This window comes from Meleagris gallopavo, chromosome 1 (genome assembly GCF_905368555.1).
Source record: "Meleagris gallopavo chromosome 1, MGAL_WU_HG_1.1, whole genome shotgun sequence".
Lineage (NCBI taxonomy): Eukaryota > Metazoa > Chordata > Aves > Galliformes > Phasianidae > Meleagris > Meleagris gallopavo.
Window position 1 is genome coordinate 180,805,492 of NC_139404.1, and position 18,126 is coordinate 180,823,617.

An 18,126-nucleotide genomic window follows, 5' to 3' on the forward strand; every position below is an offset into this window, starting at 1 on the left:
GTTATTTCTTGATGTATACAAAGAAAATATTAATGAAAGCAGGTGTTTCATAATGCCCTAATTTCCCTTCTCTGTGGGAATGTTAATCTAAGTTCTGTTGTTTCAGAACGTGTTAATCTATCTCCTTTCTAGTCTTCTACCTAACAGGGTAACAGAAGTCTGTGTCAGATCCTGGAGTAAACGAACACTCAACTTTTTTTTCCTATCAGTGGATTTGTGATTTTCCCAGGCTGACTATCATTGATTCCTTGTTCTGCTCTACTGCTAAATCATCACGTTATTCATTGTTTCAGTCAGCTTTCAGTCCTCACTGCAATGATTAGATGCAGACAAATCTTAATTAATTTTCCAGGTAATGGAAGTGCTAGTGTCAGAGGGCTTATTAAAATCAAGATGTATGACTTCTGCTTTTCTGCTTTGTTCCTCTATTTTGTATACACCCTCCTAGGGTGTACACAGTTTGTTCTGCTACACAAAATGTAAGAGCAGAGTGACCTTAAAGTCAGAGCCACAATGTTCTGTCAAGAATAATAAGTCATTGACATTTTTCACCTGATTAGAGTGATTGCAGGGTGTGAGGAAGGACAGTGAGGTGTTTGACTTTCACTAGAAATCGATCCATTTTAATACAAAATTTCCACTATTAATAATGATGGATTGGCTCTTTTATTCTGTATACCTAGTTAAAAGAATATTAAAAAACAGAATTATGATATGTGTAATGGAGAAAATCAGAGTATATTTGATGCTAAGATAATGTAGATTTTATTGTTTTTATTACTTTGTCTTCTAAGTACACATACTACTTAAATACTATATCACTTGCTCTTTGTGGTAAATCAGGGAACTGTGAGTACCAGGAACCTGCTTGAGTGACTGGCCATCCAACTTAAATTAGTGAAAATGACAGAAAGAAAAGATGTTCTGTATAAATGTGCACAGAACGGCCTAACACTAAGACAAATAGTTGCCAGATTGGTAGTCTTTACACATTATAGGGCATAGTAGAGACATCTGCTTATCTTAAAGCAAGAAATTATTTCAGTGTTTTTGTAAGCTGCAATTGAAAAAACTATATTATTTTCAAATCTTTGTTGTTCTCCCTATGTCCTTAAAAGTTTGCATTCATCTGTGATGGCTTCCTTGCAGTAGATAGGAAAGTTTACTGTGGGTAACCCAGTGGGTTTGGTGTACTGCTAGCTCTGAAGCAGCATAATTAGACATAAACACATACATAATTCTGCAAGCCAGTGCAACATTAATTCTGATCCATTTAATCACTTGGAAACATGGGTACTTATTAACTACTCACATTTCCACATGGTAAGTGCTCTGTCTCTTTCTTTCTTTACTTGTTCTCTGAACTGTAAAAGTATCTGAAACCATTATTTCACAAAATACCTGAAATCATTATTTATGAACTACCAAATGCATTGTTCCCTCTCTGCTTTCCTTTATGCCTAAACAATAGTTACTGGGAAATTCCCAGCATGTTCAGGACTATATATGTATTTTCTATGGTAGAAATTGGTCCAAGTGTCTATTTTTTTTCTGTTTTTTGTTTTCTCTTTTGATGTTTTTGTTTTCTTTTGTTTTGTTTTATTTTGCCCAGATGTAAGATAATTTGTAAGTTGGTGTTGGGTTGTTTACTAAGGACTCACTGATCAAGAATATTTGTATCCTTATTCCAAGTGATAAAATAAGCATAAGATTGGCACAGAGCTTGATACAGAGCTAATTGACCTCATAGTTAAGTTAGTGGGAGTACTACCTGTGACTTCATTGGATAATGACTGCTGTTGAAGAGCCCATCCTTCACATTTGTACTGTTAATAACATGTGAAGTGTGACCAGGAGGGCGAGGGAGGTGACTCTGCCCCTCTACTCTGCTCTTGTGAGACCTCACCTGGAGTATTGTGTCCAGTTCGGGAGCCTTCAACACAAGAAGGACGCGGAGCTTTTGGAGCAGGTCTAGAGGAGGGCCATGGTGATATCAGAGGGTTGCGCATCTGCACAAGGACAGGCTGAGAGAGGTGGAGAGAAGAGAAGGCTCCAGAGGGACCTTAAGAAAAAGGAGCCTACAGGAAAGCTGGGGAAGGACTTCTAATAAGGGCATGTAGCAACAGGACAAGGCTGGGTGGGGCTTTAAGGGACGTTGGAACTAGATGATTTTAAAGGTCCCTTCCGACCCAAACCATTCCATGATTCTATGGTTCTGTGTTTCTTGAAATTTTGTTTAGCATACTCCCTTTGGATTTTAAATACTGTTCTAATTAAAATGGAAGTTTTGCACTTTTGTGTACAGCTTTTTTGTTTGTGAAATGTGTAAGTGTTCATATTTGTGATAGGAAAACAAAAAACTTCTGCTTTTTAAAGCAAATTCGAGCTTTTTAGTTGCATTCATCTACTCAGTCCTGTCTGGTTCAAAAACAAGAGCATTGATTCTGCCTTTAGCTATGCCAGTGTACATCGAGAGTTACTAAAGTCATGGAATTTTTTCTGTATTAAGTATTTAGAAAGAACAAAAGGAATCTTTCCATGTTTGATGTATTAATCTTCCTTGATGTTACACTATAACATTAATGTACTAATGAATGTTTTGAAAAGGTCAGTGCAAGTCTCTGGAGCATCTGTCTTAGATATTCCAAAATGGATTTTGATAAATTTTGTTATCTTCTATTATGTGGGAACATCTGAAGAAAAGAAAATAGATCTGTTCCTACATAAATCCATTTTTATTGAAACCTTCCGTTTTTGCATGTAGTTTGGGAGACAGGAATTTTCCAAGGAGGAAGGTGAAGGATGAGACACACTGCTTGTGTCTCTAGGTTTCTCCAATGCCCTGCTGAGAAAGGATTCATAGCACATGCTAAAGTTAAGGTGTGCTCCCTTACTCCAGTATCCTGGAGTCTCTTTGGTGCATAGGTTGCATTCTGACAGTGCAGCAGTACTATTAACTAAAACAAAAAGAGGGCAGTAACAGAGATTTTTCTGTCACATTTATTTAGTGTATGTTATTTCCCCTGTCAAACATTTCACTTATAAATAAAAATACTGTTTTTTCAAAAGATAATGTGATATGCAGTATTTCAACCAAATGCATTACATGGTGCTACACTTCTACTACTCTTCTCATTTACTTTTAGTGTTATTTGTGTTTTACCTTTTTACAATACAATTTCTTAATGATTCAGTGATATGATAAGCAGGGATTTTCTTTTCCACCAATGACATTTGCTGCATGTCTTTTCTACTTTTTACAGTACAATATTCAGCACCTCAACAAGTAAAAATATCAAGATGATTTCTGGTTTGCTTGATATGTATCTATTTTGAACAGATCATTCTTCTTCCTTATTGTTTTCTTTTAGATTGAAACTAGTGAGCCCCTTAATTTCCTTGAGAGAATGACTTAGTGTATGCTTGCTGTCACCTTGCATCTCCCTCATTGTTCCACTGACATCTATATCAATATAAGTACCAGCTTCTTTATTATGACATACATTTTTTACTAAGGAAAACTTGTTTGTCAGCACTGAGAATTTAATGATCTAACAGCAAGTTTTATCTTTGATGATCTGTTTAAAGCAAACACGTTCCATGTAGTCATAAATACGACTTTTCTTTGAAACCTGTAGTTTGTTACTGAGTGTTGCTGTCTTTGAGCCCATGAAGGTTTGGTTTTTGGTGTCCATGTGGTGTACCTCCAGCATGTTGCCCTGAAAGAATTTGGAACAGTTGCTACCTAGAGCTCTGTGTGTTTACAAAGCCATAACAGGTGTGGTCTCTTTGTCTTTATTTTGGGAAAGCATCTCAAGTTTTGCTTTGTTTTGTTTTTCTGATTATTTTTTTTTTCCAAACCACTACACTCTAGAAAGTGAAGAGTTTTCGAAGGTTTAGCATGATTTTACAGTATATGTTGACCTTTCAGTCATTCCTGGATTCTGTTTTCATTCTTGTGAACAGCAGGAAAATATTACATTAAAGATTACCAAAATAGAATTTATCTACGAGACTGAAATGCCTTCCGAATTGAAGGGAAGGAATTTTTCTGTGTGATAATTTCTTAATTGCATTTCTGTTTATGAATATTAGTGAGAAAAAAAAAAAGCAAATAAACTGTGTCCTTAATTAACACTGAATAGCAACCCAACAGTAGAGCCAGCTGGCTGAGCTGTCAGATGGAACAGTGGGAAGTGAACCAGAAAAAACTTTATGAGGTTACAGTAACCTAGAATTCATGCAATAATTTTAGTGGGTGGGTTCCATTCATCTCACAGTGCAGAGAGGAGGTTTTGGAGAGATAAACTCTTAAGAATTTTCCATGATTATTTCTTAATTATATAAATAGGAAAAAATTAAACTTAGAAGACTGTTCTATTTGTTGTAAATGGAAAGTGTAATCTAGCACTACTGGAAGATACTGATGTTTCTGCTTAAAGTTTTTTAACAGATCTGCAATTTTTTTTTTTTTTTTTTTTTTCAGGCCGGAAATTTAAAAAGCTTAACAAAATTAAGGTTGTGAGGACATTAGATGTTGCACTCCAGCAGCCAGCAACCCTTCAGGATGAAAGCCAATCTCTAACGCAAAGGCTGTCCTTTTCTCCGAATCAAGAAATACAGTTTGTTCCCCCAGTGATAAGTGTTTTGCGAGGCATTGAGCCTGAAGTTGTCTATGCTGGTTATGACAATACAAAACCTGAAACACCAAGTTCCTTGCTGACCAGTTTAAATCATCTTTGTGAGAGGCAACTTCTTTGTGTAGTCAAGTGGTCAAAATTGCTACCAGGTAATAGCAGTTCTTGTTGTAGTGAATTCTTGTTAAGCAAATATGTCATAAGACAAGCAGTCAAAAGAGAAGATTGCTTGTTTATTGTCTGCATGTTACTTAATTCTTAAGAAATTGTTAAAAGTAAGTTTCCACTTCATCAGATGATGTATGCACCAATCAAATGCATTTTAATGGGAAGTCCTTTGTAAATTAAAGTGTGTTTATACATATTCCAAAAAGAAACAATAGAAGTCCAGAGTATTTCTATTCTTGATCATTATAGCAGCCTTTCCATCCTAACTCTTCTGACTCTACTATTCATATTTTGAGTTTATATATTTTTTTCTTTTTTGCATGTTCTTCATTCTTACTCTTATTGAAAAGAATTTTAAAAGAAACAGAGGAAAACTACAAGACTAATAGCTAAACAGTTCACAAATATTCTATGAATGAGAAGCAACTGAATTTCTGAGGAACTAAGAATTACAAAAGAAAAGGTCATGATTATATATGTGTGTTCTCTGTATGATAATAGAGGCCTGGTCCTGGGATATATAAAAATGAGTATATTGAGTTGGAGACCTAGAAATGTGGTTTCATTTGGGCTCAACTGACACTTCAGTCCTGGAGGAAAGTGTCAGACCTCGTAGTTGAACTGGGATTGTTCAGTCTGGAGAAGAGGCCCAGGGGATACCTTACAGCTCTCTACAACTGCTTGGAAGGAAGTTGTAGTGAGGTGTGGCCAGCCTCTTCTCCCAAGTGACTAATGATAAGATGAAAGGGAATGGCCTTAAATTGTGCCAGGGGAGGTTCAGGTTAGATGTTAGTAAAAATTTCTTCTCAGAAAGAGTGATGAAGTGTTGGAATGGGCTACCCAAGGAAGTGCTGGAGTCACTGTCCCTAAAAGTGTTCAGGGAAAGAGTAGATGTGGCAAATGCATGATGATAGGTTGATTGTTGGACTAGATGATCTTAGAGGTCTTTTCCAACCTTTATGATTCTATACTTTTGTGGTATTCCATCTCATTAAGTGAGAAGAAAACAATCCTTTTTTTACTGAGTCTAATTTTCTGTCGGCTTTATGAGCTGAACCAGTTCACTGAGGATAGGATGAATGCCAGAGCTTGCTTGAAAAAGGTAACAGGACCAGCTAATGAAGAACAGTTTTTGGTGACAGAAAGCTGTTAGATCATCTCTGATACTTAGCTGCAATCCTTAACATTATCCACGAGCAGAAGTTACAGGCACACACACGACTGGTGTTCTCTAGGTTTAAATGCATTAAAGGTGTTCATAGGTGGATGTTTATTGTGTTATTTAATTTCATTTCCAGGATTTCGGAATTTACATATTGATGATCAGATAACTCTCATCCAGTATTCCTGGATGAGTCTAATGGTTTTCGCAATGGGATGGAGATCATACAAACATGTCAGTGGTCAGATGTTGTATTTTGCACCAGATCTGATTCTGAATGAGTAAGTAGACACTACTCATGCACAATATGAAAGTTATTTTGAATTTCTTTGTGTTGATGGAACGTGACTTCATCGAGACCAAGTTTTCGTTCATTATTTGTTCTGTTTCAAAATTAGCAGCGAAGTCCACTGATGACATAAAATTCAGTAACATTGGAAAGGATTGTGTGGGAATCCCAAATATTTTATTGATGAGGCCAAACAAAATAAGTTCAAATATTATTTTAATTATCTAACAGAAAAGCATTAGAATGCTGCTGTCAGAAGATTTACATGAATTCAAATACGTAACACAGAAGTTCACATTCATTAAATGAAACGAAATGGGATTTTCTTTGGTCATTGTTGATTGGATGGGTTTTTTGTGAGATGGTGGATTAAATTCTTTCATCTCTCGTGTGTATTAATTGTGCTGTACGAATTGAAACACTTTGCAGTGATAAGACTCAGAGAGCTTCAAATTGTATTGGGTCCCCTAGTGTACTCTGGGATGTATCTCACAGTTGTATTCAGAAATCCACAATAATGGCTTTAGGTAGTAATGGTATGTCTTGGTGTATTACCCTGCGTGTGCTCCACTGTATGCCATATGAAGAAGACTTTAAATACTTTCTTCCAGATTTATGAGCCCTGCTTATAATTTCTTGTAGACAGCTTCTTGTTTGCAGCTCAAGACCATTTATATTGAGAAAGAGGTGGACTGACCACATGCAATTCTCTCAGCTGTAGAACATCTCATCAGATTAGTGTCAGAAAAATTATAAGCAAAGAGCTAAACATGAAGAGTAACTGTACACTAAATCAAAGCTGCCACTATTTACTGGAGGGGGAGGGGGGAAGCTTTAAATTTTAGATCAGTGAAAGGTACTGCTGAACACCAGCAGAAATGGCAGCCCTCCCTGCCTCCTGCCCTGGTCATGCATGCCTAAAATTTTACTTAAGCAGGATCAAACGCTATTTGGCTGCATGGTAAAACAGATAAGGAAATGATATATTTGAAAAATACACTAGGATAAAACCTAACTTGCCAATTAAGCTGATCCTTGATCTCACCATGCGGGCTGGAAGGCACTAATGCCAGAAGAGTAGGAGTGCACACCTAGAAGTGGGAAGAGATCATGGAAATTCCATCTACTGTGGCAACACACACTTAGGTTGTTTTGAAATAACCATGAAACCACAGTCCAAAGATTGTTTTGAAGACAATTTGTTATGTACTGACTTTGTCTGAAAATGAACTGTAATGCTCTTTGAGAGTGACTTGCTCAGTAGCATAATTTCAGAGAGTGAGCAGTGTTGGATTGACAGTGGCTTCATGGACTCGTATTAAAACACTACAAGGCTTTACTGTTACACCTTGTGGTCTCTGAAAATATGCTTATGAACAGCATCTAATGCACCTTGAAAACTATCGCTTATCTAAGATGCTCTTTATGAATAGGGCTATCAGAAAGGCCAGGCTGAATGGGGCTGTGAGCAACCTGGTCTAGTGAGAGGTGTCCCTGCCTGTAGCAGGGGGGTTGGGACTCTGTGATCTTAAAGGTGCCTTCCAACCCAAACCATTCTATGATTCTATGAAAGGAATAGAAAGGGAGAATTAAAGTGGATATGGAAATAAATCCAGCCAGATCTTGCTGATCAAAATTTCATGTTTGTGTATGAAGAGCTGGTACAAAATTTTGGATATGGAGCAAAACTGAAAACATTTCATTTAAAATAACAAAAACAATTTAAATACTGTAAGAAAAAAGCCCTCGGTGCTATCTTCTATTTCTGTTTGGAACACTATCTGTAGTCAGTTTGGAATGCTAGTCTGAACTCAGAGTTAGAATTCCCATTGTAACAAGTGATAAAACTCCATTGGTTTCATGGGGAGCAAAATTTTATCAGCTTGTAATTGTTGCACCTCAGAGTACAGCTTTGTAAAATAACTCCATGTTACTGCATCTTCCAGTGAATGTAGGACAAACTCAGTTTAGTTTACAAACTTAATAATGCTATTGTTTTCATCATTTCTGTTAAAAACTGCCTTTCTAATAAATAAATGCAATAAAATAAACTCTCTACACCAAACTCTCAAAGAGAATTGTAAAATCAGAATACTGCAAAAGACTAGATAATTTTTGTATTTCCTTCTGAAATGTCCTGTTTACTGCTGCAGGAGTTCAGGTAAGGCTGTAGTAATGTCTACTTTTACTTAAAATACTTTTTAAATATGCATACATTTAATTCTTCAATTGTTTCTGTAGTGCTACAAAATAATTCAGTTGCACTTAACAGAAGAATTTTATACTAGTAACAAATAATTTTGATGTACATTAAATAAGAAACATCTTTGCAAAACCTATGAACAAGTTTCTATCAGCCTTCAGCCTCTTCAGTTTTATGCATTGTTTTCAAAGAACATAAAAATCTATCAACTTCTAAACAAAAGCACTTCATCGTAAATATTAGTTTATTATAAATTAATTTAAAAAAATTATTTTTGGTGATTAGCAATCATATGTGATAGTCTACAAGTTCTTTTCTGACCAGAAGTAACAGATTAAACATCGAAAATAATAGCTTGTTACTTACAATTAAAAAAACAGTACAAAACGGTAATGAAATTGTTCATTTGTTTTTCTGAATTTCAACACTGTGTTAATTACGCTGCTAACAAGGCACTTCCTTCACACAATTAGTAATTAAGCTTCTCCTCTTCTTTATTTTCATGTTTTGGTTTTTTATTTCTGTTTTTCCCTTTCCTGGGTGTAAGACAGAGGATGAAAGAATCATCGTTCTATTCGCTATGTCTCTCCATGTGGCAGCTCCCACAGGAGTTTGTCAGACTCCAAGTTAGCCAAGAAGAGTTCCTGTGTATGAAAGCACTACTGCTTCTCAATACAAGTAAGCTCTTTCGTTTCTAACATATCACTGGTAAAATCTTTGCTTTGACCAATGTTGTTTAACTTTGACAATTGCTGAGCTTTCTGGCTTAACAAATGGAAAACTTCTTCAGGAGGAAAATGTTAGTATATCAAGACCTAAAAATATGTTTCCAGTGTCTGTAAGGAACAAATAATCTGTTTCATCATTGTCTTTATTTTGTATAAACGCACTGGAGAAATGCTGGATCCCTTTTAATGTATTGTAATATTGTATTATGCATTTTCAAAACAACCGTGTGTATTTCTGTGAGGGAGAATGATTTCAAATGACACTACACAGATAAAAATCTCCTACAGGCATTGGAAATATATAAATATTTATTGACTTTTAGGTTTGTTTGTGGAGGGATTGATTCTGGCCAAGCAGTTAAAGCTTTATTGAAAAGATTTGCAAAAGTGGACATGACAATCAATATTAATATTTATTCACATTTTCTACTTAAGCCAAGGTTTAGCACAACTGTAGACAGATGAACTTCTTTTAGTTGTTTATTTGAGTACAAAATTTGTGATCACTTTAATCGTACTCATCTTTGTAAGAATACAGTATACAGCACTGCACTGCACTGTAATTGGAAAATATGGTAGTTGATGAGATTTCCTTCTGAAGCCTTTTCTAAAATACTCAGAAAGTCATCAGCTGATGCCTTAAACAGTCCACAAACAGGAAGTTTTAAAATTTTACTGCTACCTTTAGAAATAAAACTAAACACCTCCTAGAACTAGAAATGGAAGAATGTTGAAGTTTGGTTCTGTGCACACTTACTGAGTTGCCTGTTTCTTGGCTGTACAAAGGTTCAACAAAAGATAAGGAATTAAAATTTATTCCCTCTTAGGCTGTTCTTGCCTGCTGTTTGCATAAGCTCATGCTTTCGAAAGTCTGTCATCAGCAGAGTATAGACAGTAAAGTAAGTGTAGCTCATAGGAATATAAAAATTACTAGCATAATAGCTAAATAGCATACACTCTGCTATTGGAATATAAATAATACAGAAAATAATCCCTATGCAATATAACTGCAGTTTCTTTCTTGGAATTACATCAGAGTTCTGAATGTATTCCTATTATAAATGTTTTCCATCTTCTTTTCATTGCATTTTGAAATCCCACATCTATGTAAATGCTGGAGGGAAGTCTTAAATTTCAGTTAGGTTTAGATACATTTGTGATATTCTAACTCTACATATCAGTAAGCTGAAATAAAATAATTAAAAAAAAATGCTGCAGTGGTCCACTCCCTCTCAATTATAGGTGCATCAGTTTAACAGTAATCACTGAGCCACCATTCTTTATCAACTGCACTTCCCATATAAACTCACTTTTAAGATCATGTGCTTATGTGTATGCAATAAATTAATTTAATAATATGAAAGTATTTTTGCTTGTTCATGAGTTTTGCTTTCTGTTCATTCCTGTACTTATTGTCTTATAGGAAAAAACAGTTTGTCAGATCTTTGGGAAAAGGAACACACCTAACCATTGTTGCTGAGACATTTAGTAAACATTTGGTACTGTATAAATACAATACTCTCCACAAAAGAATGTTCAAAAAACATAAAACCTGATTGTTGATAAAAAGTTTTTTTTTTAAAGATTATTTCTATTTCATGCTGTTCACCTTTATCCTCTTCAGATGTGAAAGTGTGACCATTTCAATCTTCCACATACTAACAGTAAATCATGTCTCAACTTTTAGTCTCTCATTCTGTTTTCTGTTTGAGTTTTTATTATAATGCACTGGCTTTACTTTTAAAGAAACAATAATGTATATTGCACATAACTAAATATCAGTCACAGTATAATTCTAAATCTGAATGGAAACCCCAGCTTTATTTTTAACATTTTCAGTTTTACATTTTTTTCCTTTGAGATTACTGTGGTGTAGACTTTTTCTTTTTTTTCTACTGTATTAGTGACAGTTTTAAAACTCTCTTAAAGGTAGAATTAGTCTTTGCAAGAAATAGACCAACTTTTTTATTTTCTGCCATTGTTTTGATTTTCTAGTTCCTTATTTATTATGTTTTACATATAGACATATGTTATATGCTTTGCTGTAATGATACCCAAAAGTTCTAAATAGTTCTCCATGTAACAGGGGCCACACATGTAGGACCCAATACAGTGAATAGCTCAGACAGAATATGGTATAAGGAAGTGGGACTGTCTTATGGAAAATAGAACATGCTTAGTTCAGCATTTCATCTTCATCAACTGCCAGAAGAAATCAAACATGACACATCCCTAAAAGACAAACTATTATTCATTATTTGGAAGCAATCACAAATTCTGCTGGAACTTAGAATCAGTGCTCAAACATGATCTTACCAATAGGAGTCACTAACAGGTTCATTTTTGGTGTTCTCTGCATGCCTTCATTTTGGTCCTAACAACAGACCATTAAGAGCAGAGTGAGTTGAGCCGTTTGCTTCTGTTTGCTAATTATCTAAGAAATATTCAGATCTGCTCTTTTGAGTAAGAGAGATCCAGACAGGAAACCTGAGCCTTGGATGCTTTACTGTCTACATTATTTAAAAACTGTTACTTCATTCCACGATGCCATTTCAAAGCACTCCAGCTAGATCTGGGATAAATATGCTCTGAGGAGAGCAGGCTCTTGGCAATGTAAGATAAGCCAACCTATGACATATTTCCTTAAGGACCACAGGGGTTCTTTTGGCATTCTTCTTTCTGCACATGGCCTTAAACTTCATCTATACCTATTTCTAGATATCAGAGGTTAGTACAATTGACTGTTGTTGATACATCCTTTGACCTTGTTGTATGACTGTTTCTGGATAAACTGATTAACAGGAAGAAGTACCTGGCAGATAATAGCAAATTGCACAACACACTGTGAAATATAATCTGTTCCCTTACTTAAATCTCTCATTTTGTCTTAAGAATACATTGCAACACAAATGTTGCTTTCTTTTCAGTTCCTTTGGAAGGTCTAAGAAGTCAAAGCCAATTTGATGAGATGAGAACGAGTTACATTAGAGAACTGGTGAAGGCCATTGGCTTGCGCCAGAAAGGTGTTGTGGCTAATTCCCAGCGTTTCTATCAGCTTACAAAACTGATGGATTCCATGCATGATGTAAGTTTACTTGTTAACTTGTGTTGTTATTGTTGTTGTTTTTTTAAGTCAGAAGCAATTCAAATTTCTTAAAGGTAATTTTATGAAAAGTGGCTAGTTAACATTTCTAAGCTAAAAAAAAACGTAAGTATACCTCTCCTTTGATGTGTGAATACATAGCTGCATATTTGGTAATCAAAACATACTGTATTTAAATATTTGAAAATACGCATTCGAATGCTATCTCTGCATTATTTCTGTATCTAGAGCAGTTAAGATTGTTGGTAGGGCTCCATGTGTCTATATGTGTGTGTACATGTTCTTAAAAATATTTACAAAATGCTGAGAATAGGGAACTCGAAAGAAAGCCAAGATTGATTTTTCTTCCTTAATTCAAGTATTTTTACACATATACTTTATGCTGTTTTTTTCCAGTATCTGTTCGTATTCTGGGATTGATTAATATCGGAGATCTCTAATAGTGATTTAGAAATTCATAAGTGTTTTAAAAGATATATCTGAATACTTTCCACATCCCTGGAAATCCAGCGTGCATCCTATGGGCTTAGCATCCATTAAAACTGAGGAATGATACTCTCTTCTCATGCGAATAATGTTTTGTAATGGCTTCTGTATCTCTGCAGGAGAGGCAAGAAACAGAGATACAAGGCCATACCTCTGCTTGAGCAGGGACTGGTGGAATGGCACTAAGATACTTGAAGAAAAGTGATTCTGAATTCTTGGCTGTGACAAGGTCATAGAGAGTTCAGGGAAGGATGAGGTCTTTGTATTCTTTTTTTGCTTAGGAAATGTGCATTTTATTTTATTTTATTTTATCTTTTTTAGTAAATAAACTCATTTTTTCATATAAAAGCTTTCCTTGTCACTAATTCCTCCTTTTGACAGAGGAAAAAGCTGATGATCCCATTTATGAAGGTTGAGAGAGGTAACAATATTGATAACTACGTGGTTCACCAGGTAGTCTGGAATCCTTTGATCCACTGCACAGACCTCTCTCTATCAACTTTTGCTATCCTCAGAAATCACATTGACCATTTAGCTGTCACATCTTCTCAGATGCCATCAAAAGATGAATGGGACAAGGATGAAAATCAAAGAATCAGAGAATTTCAGGGGTTGGAAGGGACCTCTAGAGATCAGCAAGTCTAACCCCTCTGCTAAAGCAGGTTACCTTAAAGTAAGTTGCACAGGTAAACGTCCAGCCAGGTGTGAATATCTCCAAAGGAGACACCACAACCTCTCTGGGCAGCCTGTTCCAGTGCTCTGTCACCCTCACTGTAAAGAAGTTCTGTAAAGAAGTTCTGCACATTTGTGTGGAATTTCCTATGTTCCAATTTTTGGCCATTGTTCCTTGTCCTATCACTGTACACCACTGAAAAGTATTTATAAGCATTGATCAGATCCCCCCTCAATCTTCTCTAGGCTGAACAGACACATGTCTCTCAGCCTTTCCTCATATGGAAGATGCCCCAGGCCCTGTATCATCTTTGTCACCCTAATAATCCTTAAATACAAAGTTAGAGAGCAGAGTGTTCTGAAGGGGAGGATATTGAGATTAGCTACAAGATATACTGGTAGTTGAACTCCTCATCATTTGCGAATGTCAGTGCTAAATCCTTGTCAGGAATCCAGTCATCCAGCTTTTACTTGCAAAAACTGTTCCTGGCCAGTGTCCTACTCATGCTAGCCAGGTGCTTAAGGAATCTGTCATCTGATGTTCGCATGTGGCTTGCTTGGAATAAAAGACCTTCCTGCCTTACTTGGAATAAGAATTTTCAGTTTGGATCTCACAACATCCAGAGAAGAATTGAGTACTGAGTTATTTCTTCATTTCAAATTTAACATAGTAAAATAGCCTGAATGGAAGCAAGCGAATGAGGCTTGCAGCAGAATATCCAGCAAAGCGATGGCTGATGGGGTAGTGTTTGGTCTGGAGAGTGTGTGAGTGCAAGTCCCTCTTTCAGCTCGGACTGAGAGAAATAGGTGATACATGATAAGCCATCCCACTGGAGAGACTACACATTGGTAAAGCCCAAGTGGATTCTAGACAACATAAAGGTCATAGGTCTTTAAGAATAACTGTTAAAAATTGGTACTTCCTAGAGAAGGTAGGTGAAAGGGTTCATATGTGTAGCAGTTGCTTTCTAGCAACAATGGCCTATGAAATTTAACATTATCAGCATATCCAGATATGATCATAGTCAGAGCTATGGGAAACCTTGAAATAGAAAATGCAGTCCTTGGGGCAATGTTTGAATATCATCTAGTAAACAAGGCATTGAGATTTCTTTTGTTGAACACGAGCATAAAAATGAAAGCTTGAATAATTTTTAATAACTCTACTGTTCATGGTACGTGTAATAAGTGAGTTCTCATGCTAGTGAGTCTGCCTTTTTTAGGACATGTCATTCAGCTATATTTATGACTTTTGCCTTGGGATTATATTTTAATAGGGATTAGCAAGTTATCCTCATTATTGGTTCAAGGAATAGCATTAAGATATAATAATGATGTCAGCTGATGGATGTGTGAGCTAAGTGATTGATAGCATGTTTATCTGGCTGCACTGCTGTTAGCCTTACTTGTTATGTTTGTATTTTATTAAATCCAGCTAGTGAAACAGCTCCATCTCTTCTGTCTGAACACGTTTCTCCAGTCCCGTGCACTGAGCGTTGAATTCCCCGAGATGATGTCAGAGGTGATTGCTGCACAGCTGCCCAAGATTCTGGCAGGGATGGTGAAACCTCTTCTCTTTCACAAGAAGTGAAATGTCTTTTATCATAGGGATGATTTCTGGGTTGGTTTTTGTTTGCTTATTTTGGTCAAGATTTTGCAATGTCAGGACTTCAGTGTATTTGTCATACTCTGCCTACTGCTTTGTACTTGTAACATACACAAGCCATTTAAGCTTGATGTACATATTGTGTGTTCCTGATTCCTTAACTGCAAAAATCACAACAGTCAGAAGAAATGTTTTGTAAACTTGGGTAGATTGCTTTTTAGATATGCGTGAGAATGACAATGAATTGAGTTTTCAGATTTCTAAGAACAGTTATCTTATACATTTTCTTACATATTACACACTTTCAAATTTCTGAGATGTCATGGTGAAAACTTTTTAATACATTGTGTGCATGTGTACACGTGGGCATGCGCATGGTCCTAAAGTTTTTGAGGGAATTAAAATGTATATTGCCCACACTTTCTCACGGATATTTGACTTTTTATTTACTAATCTGCTTCACCAAAATATCCTTTCAAAGTCAGCAGTTCGAGTTTAAGTAGATACCACTGCAGTACCTTCGTGAGTAACTAAAGCGCTCTCTGCAAAATATGTAAAAATGGATTCATGTTCTTCTGTGTGCTCATGCTGTATTGAAATTCTGATACCAGTGTGCTTCTTTCTGCATCACTCAGTGCAGTTCTCCTTCAGAAGTCAGAAAGCAGAGGAAAATTTCAGTATATATTACACCAGAAGTAAGATGTATGTAAACCCACACAGCTTCAGTTTGCGTTATTTTCCTTTAAAGTTTGGCACTTAGTAAAGCTAAAACACATTGTTGTAATTGTAAATTTAGCAACTTAAAAATTATGTATTTCAGAAGTTTTAAATGGAAATATTTTCCCTGACTACCACTCTTAATAATCTTGATGGTTTGAATTCCTCTGTATACTTAACCAAACACTACCATCAAATTTTAGAGAAGTCAGAAACAAAAAGAAGTGGAAAATATGACCACAAACATTTTGATACACTTAACATTCATCTTAATACCATTTAGTGAAGCTACATATTTTATACTTTAAAGGCATGCTGTTTTAGTTGGAGTAACTGTATGAGGAGTTGGGCTAAACGAGCATTATACATTCAAGAAGAATGTCATGGTTTTCCTGGAAATGAAATATTTGACTAAAAATGATAGTGCAATGGTTGTTGTTCCTTTTGTATGGACATGAAGCTACTCATATTTGAGGCAGTAAATGCTGATATATTCAGACAAACAGAGATGGATAAGCCCAAGAAGAATTTGGATTATTAAAATCTGACAAATTTTTGCCAGTCACTAAAAACGATACCCAGCTTCTCTAGCACTAATCAATATAGGAAATTGCAAGTCCTGGATAACTGCTGGCCATATGCTTTTGCTTTTCCCCATTAGATGCATCCATTGTGGTAGCATTCTGCTTATGGTATGTAATATGGATGTATGGACTTGTCTTTGTCAGGTAAGCTAAGGCCCACCAAGAGGAAGCTACATAACAGATAGGAATAGAAGTATCCTGCATAGTACAAAACCCACTGGAGTTGTGGTAAAGAAGTGACCCAAGTGAAAATGGTCTAAGCAGACTTCTGTGTTTGTTTACTAGGTTTGTAACTTTTAACTGCCCCTAAACAAGCTATTTCTTACTTATTCAATACAGTCTGACTTTCAACTGTCATCCTTAAAGCAATTGTGTTTTAATAAATAACACAAAATTCTGTTTCTACATACCGAAGTTTTGTTTTCTTTACTTTTCTTTGTATTTACATTCAGTTATACACTTGTCCATTTCAACCATTCATCTTTTGTGAAACAACAATATTTTCATGCATTCCTTGGGGGTTTAAGCATACGATTTACTATTGAATAACCAGACTTTCTATGTTACTGTTTAGATTAAACTGTTATCAGAAGCTTCCCATACTAAAAGTGGTTCCACAGCACAACACAAAATCACAGGATGCTAGGGGCTGGAAGGGACCTCTGGAGATCATCCAGTCCAACCCCCTGCTAAAGCAGGTTCCCTACAGGAGGATGCACAAGGAAGTGCACAAGGAAGTGTCCTGGCAGGTTTTGAACATCTTCAGAAAAGGAGACTCCATAACCTCTCTGGGCAGCCTGTTCCAGTGCTGTCACCCTCACAGTAAGGATGCTCTTTCTCATGTTCAGATGGAAATTCCTGTTTTCCAATTTGTGCCCAGTTCCCCTTGTTCTGTCACAGGGAACCACCAAAAAGAGCCTGGCCTTATGCCCTCTCAGTCTTTTCCAGGCTGAACAGTCCCACATCTCTCAGCCTTTCCTCATAAGGAAGATGCTTCTCCAGATCCCAAACTGTATTTGAGATCCAACTCCCTTGGATTCTTTCCAGAAATTCCCTCTTTCTTGAACTGGAGAGCCCAGAACTGGACACTACTCCAAATGTGGCCTCACCAGGGCAGAGTAGGGGAGGGAAGGATCACCTCCTTTGACCTGCTCGCCACAATCTTCATTCTGCACTCCAGGATACCCTTGGCCTTCTTGGCCACAAGGGCACAGTGCTGGTTTATGGAACATCCTAATCCTGAAAACAGAAAATGGAGCAGGCATTATGTGTGCTTTAGGAATGCTCTGGATAAATCAACATCTGCCTTTGCTGAAGCCCTAAAATTTGTTCCAAGTGTCTGCTGTGTCACTGTCCCACAAGTAGGGCAGATTAGTTTGAAATTCTCTATGTTTGTCTCAAAGGCATAATCCAAAAAGGAAGAAAAGATGTCTTTTGGGAATAGTTTACAAAGGTTAACACATTATCAAATGGTGTTTCTTGAAGATCTCTAACTCACAGAAAAAAATCCCAGTTTCATGGTCTTGCTAAATTATCCACTGCATAATTCAGGACAAACTTTGATAAATATGATTGCTATTTAATTTGAAAATCTTGCATTCATTACTTGATTGTCTGAAGTTGGACAAAAGTATTTTAATTTAAGATCTTCCAGCTTTGAACAGAGTTTATAAAGAGCCAATAGTTTCCATTCCAATGCCATCATTTGCTCCAGATTACGCAGATGCCATTAACAGTAATCAGGACACCAGATTAATTTCTTCCTCATCTA

At 36.3% G+C, this 18,126-nt stretch overlaps 1 protein-coding gene across 2 annotated transcripts in view; it reads left to right on the forward strand.

Annotated features, from left to right (window-relative positions):
* PGR (progesterone receptor) overlaps window positions 1-16,762 on the forward strand; it is a 36,081-nt gene extending 19,319 nt beyond the window's left edge. Inside the window, exons 4-8 of one of the 2 annotated variants that reach the window (XM_085216323.1) lie at window positions 4,487-4,789; window positions 6,104-6,248; window positions 9,007-9,137; window positions 12,115-12,272; window positions 14,884-16,762. In XM_085216323.1, the coding sequence (XP_085072449.1) occupies window positions 4,487-4,789; window positions 6,104-6,248; window positions 9,007-9,137; window positions 12,115-12,272; window positions 14,884-15,039 (893 nt within the window). In that variant the 3' untranslated portion in view covers window positions 15,040-16,762. Of the gene's footprint in view, window positions 1-4,486; window positions 4,790-6,103; window positions 6,249-9,006; window positions 9,138-10,610; window positions 10,687-12,114; window positions 12,276-14,883 lie in introns of those variants that run through there. The other variant, XM_085216324.1, reaches the window with a different exon arrangement.
* The last annotated feature ends 1,364 nt before the right edge of the window (window positions 16,763-18,126 follow it).